This window comes from Odocoileus virginianus, chromosome 13 (assembly GCF_023699985.2).
Source record: "Odocoileus virginianus isolate 20LAN1187 ecotype Illinois chromosome 13, Ovbor_1.2, whole genome shotgun sequence".
Lineage (NCBI taxonomy): Eukaryota > Metazoa > Chordata > Mammalia > Artiodactyla > Cervidae > Odocoileus > Odocoileus virginianus.
In genome coordinates, this window is record NC_069686.1 from 24404340 (window position 1) to 24416694 (window position 12355).

At 36.7% G+C, this 12355-nt stretch overlaps 1 protein-coding gene across 1 annotated transcript in view; it reads left to right on the forward strand.

The window, feature by feature from the left end:
- Positions 1-12355, forward strand: part of LOC110143458 (sodium channel protein type 3 subunit alpha) — a 113911-nt gene that overhangs the window by 19289 nt on the left and 82267 nt on the right. Inside the window, 2 exon segments of the mRNA XM_070476117.1 lie at positions 274-468; positions 9847-10160. Of these exon segments, the coding sequence (XP_070332218.1) occupies positions 9897-10160 (264 nt within the window). The 5' untranslated portion in view covers positions 274-468; positions 9847-9896.

Consider the following 12355-nt stretch of genomic DNA (forward strand, 5'->3'; position numbering starts at 1 on the left):
AGAAGGACTGGAATCAAGGTTGCCACTGACGGAGGTGAGTCCCATGCCCACTGCAGGATCCTGACAGTGGTTCCTGGCCCCATCATTCCTTGAGCACACAAGGGCATGCTGCTCACAAGGCTCAAACATGTTTTGTGTCAATCCTGATTTCTTGATCTTGAACTATAAGTAAATAAAGTGCATACAAAATCCAGATCCAGAAACAGAGTACCCATATCAGTCCAAATGCCAAAGGTGCTGGATTCACTTCACCTGTGTTCTCTTTCTTCACAGATCATGGAGCAAGGAAGGTAATGTCAAGCCACATCAGAGTTCATCAGGGATGAGATACCTGTCAAGGATTTGTGGCAGAGTGGCATACTGGAATAAAAACACAGAATCTCTTATAAGGGTTGTATAAGAACAAATGAGATAATTCCCGGAATTGGCCTGGAGTTTTTCCGGAAAAAGGTGCTGTGACTATCTAAGGTATCTAAACTTCTAGTGGGTCTAAATCGTGTTTGTGCAAAGTAAAGTAAAATCTAGTAAACTAACAATGGCAACAGTTTCAGGACAAAGAGGAGGCAGAAGAGGGATTTCCTGCCTCCTTGCTAGTTTGTTCCTCCTAAAGAGAAACACACTCAAGAGACATGGCAGGGATGACCTCAGGGAGTGGAAAGATGACAAAGGCTATTGATGTAAGTAAAGAGAAACTAAACCAGCATTTTCTTTTTCTCTCAAGAGATACATTCATCTCATGTATTCAGCAAATTACCCAGGATTATATTTAGTTGAACTTTATTTATTTGGTAATTGGATCTGTAGGCCATCTATTTGTATAGGATAAAGGACATCCAAATATGTAGTCAGAATTGGATTGTAAGCTGGCTCCTGGACTGGCCAAGTTTTTGGACCTACTGAGGAGTGTTTATTTGTTTGGTGTATCAGCTGCAACTAATGAAAAAAGCTGTCTAAAATTATCTAAGTCAAGAAGGATGTTTATTGAACCTAACAAGCAGTGCAGAGGCTGTTTGGGTCCAGGAGGTGAGTGATCCATCAAGAGCCCAAGGGTAGATCTGTCTCTGTGATCTGCCACCCTCACTGTGTCAGCTGTGCCCTCACAGTGGCATCCCTTCTGGTTTTAAGTGACAGCAGTAGGAACATCTATCAGACCATGATGCAACAATGTCCATGGGACAGAGAATTCTCTCTCCCCTCTGTCTTTTTTGAGTGAAGAAACCTTTTACAGATGCCAGGCTGGCAGACTTGCCCTCATCTTATATTGGCCAGAACTGGACCAAATGCCTAATCCTTAACCAACGACAGGCAAGGGGTTTGAAGGCGGTACTGAAGTGGAATGGTTGTTGGGGAGATGAACACAAAATTTGCTTCAGTCTGAAAACACACAGTAGACAAACTGAGGAGCTGATAAAACCAATGATGCTGATTTTTTTATTACAATGTTGGCTTAATTGTCATTATTAGTTAGCAGTTGTCTCTCTGAGTGTGTATCTATCTAATAATGACAAAGTCACAGGCAACATCATCTCCTAAAAGATAATAATTATTTCCAAGACAAAAACTGTTCTGAAGCCAGAGATGAACTTTGCTTTCACATTCAGCTATTTTTTTCAGATGCCTGACATTAAGTCCAGGTAGAAAAAGACAAAAATAGTTCTTCTATTTAGTAAATAATAATAGTATTTATGTATGGACAATCATGTGTTTATCTGACAAGAAAGGAACAATAATAGAGAAAGTCTAGATTTAATTTGTATTTGGCCATAGTATGGTGATATCCACATTACAGAGTTACTTTCTCAATAGGTTTGTCCAAGCCATTAGTAATACTGAATTGCTTGACATCACACTAAGAACAAGAAATATGTTACATAGATGAAGTAGCAAGCTCAGACTTTTAATTTACCTTTAAATAGCTCCAAAATATTTAACATACATATGAACAGGTATCTATTAGATGTGGGTTTTATGTTTATTAATTCATTCCTGTTTTGTATTTTAAAGCAAAGTTGAGGACTCTGTTGCTGTGCTTCTTTAGGTGGTACCACCCTATTCCTAACATAATACATATGTAACAACCTCTATACATAATAACATCCTAATAAGGTAGCTGACTCATCTTAATCCCAATTCTGAAGACATGAACTAAAATTCTTCTCATTTTGCAGGCTTGGGGCCCAGGCTTAATCCCAAACTATCTGTATTTAAATCCTGACTCCTTATTAGTTTTGTAACTGACAGAGTATCTGAGACATAGTGATCATTCAATTGAGTTTTATCTATTATTATTATTATTTTATCCTCAAAGTCACTTGGTTAGGTAAGCACACCAACAAAGCAATAATTTCAAAACTTTTAAAACACAGACAATAATATTTTATTCAGCCTTGGCGAGTGCCCAGTGGTTATTATTATCGTATGTATCAAGAGCCCTAAATGAAAATACCTTTGGAAAAAATAATAACTTTCTTTAGTAAGAAAATAGTTAGGTTGGTCCATCCTATCTTTTAAATTATGCCCTTCCTATTTCTTTTGTTGATACCAAGAAAACACAGACAGCATCCTATTCTCAGTAATGAAACCAGTCTTTCCCTGACAACTCTCTCTTGTCGTCAAGAACATGAAAATATACTCAGATGTTGTTTTCTTCTTCCCTGATCTCTCAAGTTGTGTGACACAGAACGACTTTCCTTCCTTGAAGATGGCAAATTTACAGCCTCTGACATAATTCAGTTTCCATGGGAATAGACCAGAACTAATTGATTTTGTCTGTAACATAATTATAAAAATCCCTACAGAGAGAGACAGAGAGAGACTATTGATACTAACAGGCTATAGACCAATACAATTCACCAAACTGTCTTCTGTTCTGGAAAATTAGGCAAGATGAGAATTCACGGGCTAAATGACTAATGGAAAAAATACTTTTGTTTCTGCTGCAGTAGTGCTACGGCATATCACAAATATTTACTGTGCCATTTTTCTCAGATTCTGATTAACTAACAATTATTAATCTTGTATTTGTTGTATTTGTTGGTTTTACATATTTTCAGCAGCTTATGTTAGTATCACAGCATACACATATGTGAACCTGGAAAACTGGACTGGGTTACACAAATCTATTTTTCTGGCTTTATATACAGCTTAGATCTTTAATATAAAATCACACAATAGTAAGATTCAAGATAAAAAAATGTCAACAATACTAGGAAAAATCAGTCAAGAACAGAATGTATGGAAAATGTGTCGCCTTAGGGCAACAATCTGTGTTTGTCAATAGACAGGCACTTCAGTGAAGATTACTTTCCTTCTCTGTGCCTGTTCCTCATTTATTTTAAAGGCAGGGAGCTGGACTTTTTGTCAAATCCAATGCATGCCTATTAATTAGCTTCTCTGAAATTCCTCTTTTGGCATCTATATAACTGTTCTAATTTCACTAATACCTCTGTGTTCCCTCTCCTTAAAAAATGGTATTCGCAAGAGTCCTGCCTCTTCATGTTTCCAATTTTTTTCCTAAATAATGTACTGTGTATTCTTCAACTTTAACTGGTGACTCCTTAATCAACATTTACCCAGCCCAGACAGCTTTCTTGAGTCTCAGATACATATACACCCAGTTGTCTCACAGGCATCTCAAAGTAAATAAAACTCAAGCAGAATTTATTCCTACAAACCTCAACTTCTCTGTTGGGTTAAACTTGAGGCTTAAACCAGAAATCTGGAGATGAACTTAACCTCGTAACTCTTCTTTACCCTTTGTATCAAATCATCATAAAATCTCATTGGTTTTCTCTTCCTAATTGTGCCTTCAGGACAAACCTCCAGCCATGGTTTGTTTTCTCTCTAACTTATTGGAGACCTTCTATCTTCCAGGCACCTGCTCACCTTTCAGTGCATTTTCTCATTTAAAGGTTAACATTAACTCTGTGAAGTATGTGCTGTCATTGCTATCATTATCTTCATGGGGAACCTGGAGAGTATGAAGAATAAAAAAAAAATTTTTTTTATCACATTGCTAGAACATAGTGGACCCTGGGCTTGAATGCAGTCCTGACCGCCAAGTCCACACCCTTAAGTAGTAAAGCTACAATAAAATTCTCTTACCCTGTGCTTTAAACCACTGGTGTCCACCTGCTTCCTTTTAGGGAGGCTGTTCTCAAAGGGTGGTTTTCAGACACGGGAGTGTCCCTGAGTCCATTTCAGAGTGTCTGTGAGGTCTAAATGATTTTCTTTAAAAAATACCAAATTGTCATTTGCCTTTTTTCACTGCTCTGACATTTGCACCTATAGTGCTAAAGTCAGGAAAGTAGAACTGCTAATGCCTGAGCAGGAATCAAGGCAGTGGCACCAAATCATAGGAAGAGTCCTTGTTTTCTTCACCACCATTTTTGGTAAGAAAAAAAAAAAAAATGCCAGTTCACATAAGAACATCTTTGATGAGGCAGTAAAAATTATTAGTTTTATTAAATCTTGACCCTAAAGAACACATATTTTTAATATTCTGTATGATGATAGGGAAAGAATACAGAAAGCATTTCTGCTGTGCTACAGCAGTCTCAAGGAAAAGAGCTGTGTGACTGTGTGTCAGGAGCCGAATGCACAGTGCTTTTTCATGAAACACCATTTCCACTTGAAAGAAAGAACTGACAAACTTATGGTTATTCAGACTTGGGTATTTGGCAGATATTTTCTCAAAAATGAATAAAGGAAAAACCTGTCATTTCAGGGAAACAAATGATAGCATTTGTTATTGATGTTAAAATTGGAGCTTTCAAGGGGAAATTGAAATTCTGGAAAACTTTTACCTGAAGCTGGGAGAACTGACTTATTTGAAAAGACCCTGATGCTGGGAAAGAGAAGGGGACGACAGAGGATGAGATGGTTGGATGGCATCACCGACTCAATGGACATGAGTTTGAGTAAACTGGGAGCTGGTGATGGACAGGGAGGCCTGGTGTGCTGCAGTTCATGGGGTCGCAAAGAGTCAAACAGGACTGAGCAACTGAACTGAACTGAGCTGAACTGGGAGCTTGACAGTCTCCCAATACATTATGATCTTCTCTAGAGATCAATGGTGATATTAACAAATGCTATTTTTGAATGTTACATAATAAAATTTGTCAAAATTTGGAAAGTTTGCATAGCAATGTGCTGATATTTTCCAAATGATCTATGCATGATGGTACAAAATCCATCCAAAGGGCAAGATCAATCAAAAGTTCACTGATAGACAGTTTCAGATTCCACACTGAAACTAATTTAAGAAACTACCATTTGTAGAGTTTTAATGTTTATCAAAGAAAAATATTCACAATTGCTTCATAAAGAAATTGAAATACTCCCTATTTTCCAACTACATATTTGTGAGAGGATTTTCTTCTTGTACTTTAATCAAAACAACATATCTCAACAGACTGAATTCTTAAGCAGATAGGAGAATCTAGCTATATTCCATTAAGTCAGACAGTAAAGAGATTTGCCCAAATGTAAAACAAGTTCATTCTTCTCACTCAATTCTTTTCATTTTGAAACATGATTGGTATATTAAGTTGTTTTCATTAAAAATCCATTTTATATATAAACATATTAAGTTAATCAAGACATATTTTTAAATTTTCTATTCTAATTTTTAGTACAGTAAATATGGATAGATAAGTCTCTTCTTAAACAAAAGCTCTTTGAAGTCATCTATAATTTTAAGAGCATTAAGGGATCCTGAAACCAAAATGTTTAAAAACCATGGCTCTAGGATCGCTCCCTATCTGTCCATCCTTCATACTGCCACCATCTTTCCAATCTTAAAGTGATCATGCATGTCCCACCTACAGCCTTCCTTAGCATGCTGAATGAAGCCTTTGGTGATCTGTACCCTGCCTAAATTCCATTCCTTCATTTTTCCATTCCCTTTTAGGCAGGTTGACTTCCACCCATAATGAACTTCTTATAGTTCTTCCCAAACAATCCATGCTCTGTTATTTCTGGGTCCATATACGTGCTTCCCCCTGCCTACCTAATAGGTCTCTACTGATATGGCTTCTTCCCAACCTTCCCCCATCTACCACCACCACTACAACTAGCTGGTCAAATTCCAACCAGTCTACAAAACTTCCTCTAATATCACTTCCTTAGGAAAACTTGTCTTAACCATGCCCTTCCCTGGGTAGAATAAACTGCTCCCTTTAATGCAGCTCGGATAATAACCAGTTATATAAGATTACATTATAATTATTAGTATAAAAATCTGTCTCTCCCAATGGACAGTCAGTTCCTTAAGGGCAGAGACTATGGGTACCTAGTTCAAGCACAGTGTTGATACAGAGTAGTCCCTCAATAAATATTTCCTAAATGAATGACCCTAAGTTTCCTTCCAGGTTTGAAATTCTGTCATCCATCCCTGTAATAAGATATTTTGAACCACAGTCTTTCTTGATTAACAGAAGGATGCATTTGTTTTATTGACACACATTAACAAACATAGACACTTGATTTTTTAATCAAAGAGATCATCTCCTCAGATCTTTTCTGCTTTTTTGTCCTTGCAAGGACAGTTCTGGAGAAAATTTGGTATGTTAAATTTGATGTGTTTTAATAAATTATAATGCACATATATTCATTAATAATATATGTTCCACACCAAGGCATCAGCAGGAATTAATTTTTTAAAGTCTGTCCTAATAGGAATATAAAATTATGTAAGAGCTCAGTATAATAAGCTCACAAAGAACAAGAAAGAATAGAAAAAAAATTAAAATAGAACTACTAGAGAACTATGAGAGGTTTCTAAACAGCAACACTATACATGAAGCCCCTAGAAACTCTGTTCACTATAATCTTTAATGTCTCAGCCTATCCAAAAACTGAGCAAACCCTAGGTCTCCTTGCAGACAGAAAGCTGAGAGTCTAGAATTGGACTGTCTTCTCAGGATTTAGAGACACCAGCATGGTAATTTCAAAGAGACGTCTTACTTCCTTTTGATCAAGACTCGAGATCTTTATTCTGGCCCCTGATAAGTGAACGAAGGTAAAGAATTATTTATTTTTAAAATAAATGTTCATGATTTTGTGATGGTACCTTGTTTTGTGTCATCTCAGAGAAATCAAAGTCATTTATAAAGATTACTGAAAGATTTCTACATTAGATATGTTTAAAATCATTTCATTTTAAAACTTAGGAGCCAGGAGACTCCAATTAAATGAGTAAAATTAGTTATTTCTTTATGGAAAAGTGTTGCCACATATGTGATAAGGTATTTCAATGACAATGAGGTTGCTTGCTTGTATGTGCTCAGTTGTGTCCAATTCTTTGCAACCCCATGGACTGGGGGCCCTAGCAGGCTCCTCTGTCCATGAAATTCTCCAGGAAAGAATACTGGAGTGGGTTATCATTTCCTACTCCAGGGGATCTTCCCGACATAGAGATCAAACCTGCGTCTCTTATGTCTCCTGCACTGGCAGGCAGATTCTTTAAAGAGGTTGAGGAAGATTAAATGACAAACTCAGTACCACAAACCCAGTACTCACACTCAATACTAATCTAGATCTCTGAAACCAACTGCTGCAAGGTTTTCATTCCAGTGTCAATAAAGAAACCAAAATCAGTTCAAGTAAATGTTTAACTACAAAAGTAACCTTTCTTTTCCCTTAAGAGAGCAGCCAAGTTCCACAGAAATTTTTTAAGATATTTTTCTCATGCTTTGTCATTTTCATTTAGCACTTGGGAAGAACCCTTATTCATTCAATTCACAACAGGTGATAAGAGACAGGTGGATCACACATCCCTGGTTGTTTAAGGCTTTCAGTTAAAGGCAAACTCCTTCCCCACTGAAAAGTACAAAATCTGTGATTATTCCACAGCTGCCTAGACTTGAAATGACTATGTTGCCATTGAATTTAACATAAAATAGCTGAAACCATTAATTCTACTTTGTGCCATCTACCATGAATTTACAAGGCACAAAATAGATAGCTGAATGACTTTTAAGTAAAACAGAATAACTGTTCCCAAACCTTCTGATCCATATACCACTTGATGCAGCATAAGAAAGAGCCTTGTCCCATCACAAATCAGAAGTTGTTTTTTTTTTTTCAGAACTAGTAGGGGATATGGCACAGTTTTTTGACAAGTCTGATAATTTATAACTTACCTGGAATATACCTTCATAATAGCAGGAAATATAATGATGGTATCATACTATGAATATGAATTCAATGGAAAGACATAGGTTTTAAAATATTTTTTGTCACTGGGACAGACCTGGGAACCAGTAATTCAGATATACACAAAAAACACACAGTATTCTGTATCATTTTTCTTATGTCACTATAAGATCTAAAATTTCTCCTTCTCTGGAAACTCACTATCTCCATGCAATGAACTGCCAAGAAGTAGAATGCCATTTAGGGATAAACTACTATGGTGACTAGAGTAAGTGTCGGGGGCAGAGGAAGGTGGGTATCTGGGGGTAGGGAAATGTCACAGCTGACTTCCATGATTATTCTGATGCCATGGTTGTAGATCATTCTACAAGATGACTGATGTACTCATTGCATTTCATTGTTATTGTTTCTATTTTCTATATGGATTTGTAAAATGAGATTCTTGGCACAAGGCAAAATAAAGTAACTGCCAACTCATGTTTCAAATTTTATGTAGCTGATTTCCTGTATTTCTGACAGTTCTGTCACATTTCCAGCAGATAGAATTTCTTCCCTCCCCCGGGAAATTGAGCAGGTCCACTCCACGTGTCTGCCTTGTCTCCTCCATTCCTCTTCCAGGCATGGGGTAGGCGTGTGTGAATGCGCCCCTGCACTCTGCACATCCCAGTCCATTCCTGAAGCTCCACAGTCAACTGGAGTTCCAGCAAGTTAGGACCTCATTTAAAGAACAGTGGCCTGACTTGCAAAGATGCTTAAAACCACAACAGAGGAAAGCGTTGAAGGAACTAAAGATAATTAGATCACGATCACTGACACTAACACAGTGCTTGCTAATTCTGGAAACTAGTCTAAATATTTAATGCAAATTAATTTATTAATTCCTTACTAACCTGGGGGATCAGTTCTCATATTATCCCCATTTTATAGATGAAGACCGAAGCACTGAGGGATTACATTTGTAAAGTCATGCCGCTCAACAGTGACGGAGCCAGGGTTTAGAACAGAAGGAATCTGGCTCCATAGTCCGTTACCTTTACTACCCTACATCAGATGAAAGATTCAGGAAGAAGATGAAAACTGTCCCGGAATACTTAAAGAGGAGCAGACAGGAAAAGGAAATACATTCTGCATTGCTTCAGAAGATACCTCAGGAGGAAACTAAGCGAAAAGCTAAAAGGAAACAGCTTTGACCTCTCTGTCGACGCTGACAGTCAGATCTTGCCTTAGAACCAGTGTTCAATGATGCTGGTAATTAGAACAGTGGTTGGGTTGCACAAAATTCTTTTCCTACCCTGAGATTTTATGAGTTGGCGGTATACCACTATATTGTCACCAGGATATTTTTCTTTGGAGTGTTAGTAAGATATGATAAAAGGAGGAGGGAGAGAAATAATGGATCCCTAAGTAATTTTATCGACAAGCATTCTTGGCACTAATCTTTACCAAATGTTTACTCTGATTTGGTGTAAAGGTATCAGAACAGACATTTGATAGACATATAAAGTTGTCTTATTGAAAATTAGATTGGATAATATTTCTAAGTTAAAATTTTTAGTGCAGCATGAAAAGCACTACTTAGTGTTTATATTAAAATAATTAATACAAGAAATATTAACACCTTGGTTGATTTTCTTAATCTCTCTCATTCTCTTGCTTTCCTAACCCTCATGCATTTTTTTTAAATTGCAGGCTATTCTTATGCAAGAAGCTAAACGTAATTAAATGTGCAGGATGAAAAGATGGCACAGGCACTGTTGGTACCCCCAGGACCTGAAAGCTTCCGCCTTTTTACTAGAGAATCTCTTGCTGCTATCGAAAAACGTGCTGCAGAAGAGAAAGCCAAGAAACCCAAGAGAGAACAAGACAATGATGAAGAGAACGAACCAAAGCCAAACAGTGACTTGGAGGCTGGAAAGAATCTTCCATTCATTTACGGAGACATCCCTCCAGGGATGGTGTCAGAGCCGCTGGAGGACTTGGACCCCTACTATATCAACAAGAAAGTGAGTGTTGATTTTATCCTTCCCGTAAGTCTTTACCTTGGAACTTTAATATACTTTTCTGGGGCTCATGGATACACTGCACCATAAGTTTTCTACTGTTTAAGATTTTATAATATTTATTTCCACTTATTTTTAAGTACCATGTAATCAGCAGAAACATAAGAAATGAAGTCAAGATCTGGCCGAAGTGAAGTGATACAGAGATTAACTATTTCTACAATTTCACAGTCACTGATATTGACAAAATTAAAATTGACACCAACAAAGCAAAACATGATATTGGTGACATATTTAAACACATAGTAGACAACAGAATAATAGCTATGTGAAATAAGAGTTACAGGGTACATATCCTTATTTTTTAATTCTTTGACTTGAGGTTTCTTCACGATAGATTTGTATTCTAGGGGGTAATAAATAATCTTTTATTTAGCATCCTCCTATAGGAAGACAGAAAAAATGTTCACCCAAAGATACATTTTTTGGGTCCAGTAACCTGATTGGGAGTTTCTCTTAAACTTAATCTGTGACAGGTTAGATTCCAGAACACCTACATATTGTTAAAACATCACTCTAAGAAAAAAATATCAAGAAAGGAAGACAAAAAAACAGAAACTCAAGTTTTTCCATCTATATATGATTTAAATAAACAATTATGACTATGTCTTTCTAATACTATAATAACCATATAAGTCTGTCAGAATCAGCTAGTTTTTGATGTTAAACCAACTGTGCAGTATTTTACAGGAAGTATAAAAAATAGATGATAGATCCTGTGCTCTCTAATTAGGTATTTTGGCAGCTTACAACCATGGTTTATATTTCACATTCACAGACATAAAAACTGGCCCATGTAGAAACTAAAGAAACATTAATATCACTAAGAGTTATTGGCTTACAGATTAAAGGAAAAATTGGGCACTTTTATTAGTCAAAGTCAGCCCTTTTAAAAGGAATGGCTAAAGAAACTATTCTTTAAGCAGCGTACAACTTATAAGATTAATCATGGCTAAAGGAACTGACAACCATTCAGACCTGGAACTAGCCCTATTGCTCTGAAGGAGTGCTTCTGAAACTATGTACATATAGAGGATAATGTTAAAATACAGATTATGATTCCATAGATCTGGGGTGCGGCCATGGAGCCAGCATTTCTAGCAAGCTTGTGAGTGAGACTACTGCTGCTGGTACATGGGCCCACTGGGAGTAGTCAGCATTAAAATGCATTATTTAACGTTACACAGCCAATTAAAATAAACAGGTCCTTTCTGTTCCCTTTTAAACTAGCTTCATGAAAGGTGGCATATAATATATATATTCATATAGTTCTAAAAGTAATTTATTCTAGTACTTTACTATAGAATTGGTAAAGACAATTTTGAAATTTAGTAACTGTACTATTACACATGATGATGAAAGTGAGATATTCCCCAAGAAACTAGAAGAAAATTCTCCTCTGGAAATTATTGATTCAAACTATGTATTTGCAAAGATGCCTTCAAGAGATGGTGGTATGACTTATACTCTGACATGATTAAAAGTATTTGCTACTTAAAGAAAGGAAGTGTCCTTAAGATAGGGAATGGGTAAAATTAAGGATGGGCAAAAGAGAATAATGAAGAAAAATATTATATTTTCTCAGGGAGACTTTTCAGTTAGTAGTAGTCCTGAAAGTACTTTCCTCTCAGAAAGTCACTTCATTGGTGAGGGCCTACACTGTGCTACCTAATCGAGACGTCATCAAACATCCATATTAATTAATTAAGTCAGTTTATTTAGACTCCATGCTCAACAAAGAGTATTTTATTATAATTCATCTTCCCATTGATCTGCTGAAAGGAAAGAATGTGCTGGCTATGCTACAGCAATTATTCCAACCCGTGTGACAGTGATCTATCTGGTTGTATATAAATAGATTGGCATTTTAATTTTATATCAGGCTTTCAAGCTTGGTTAACGTGAGTCTGCCACTAGGAAACAGAATTGCTCTTTATCTGCTAACAAAGTCAGTTTTTATTGCATCCCTGTCTGACAACAAGAGTAGAACCCATATTTATTCATAATGGCCATGACTCATCTTAAGAGACATCTAGAGTGTATGTATACTGTTGTCTGCCCTGCTTTCTGTTATGAAGAGTCTATAAGGATGAAGACTGAGGGGCTATTGAAGAAAATAGCTCTTGGGACAGAAGGAG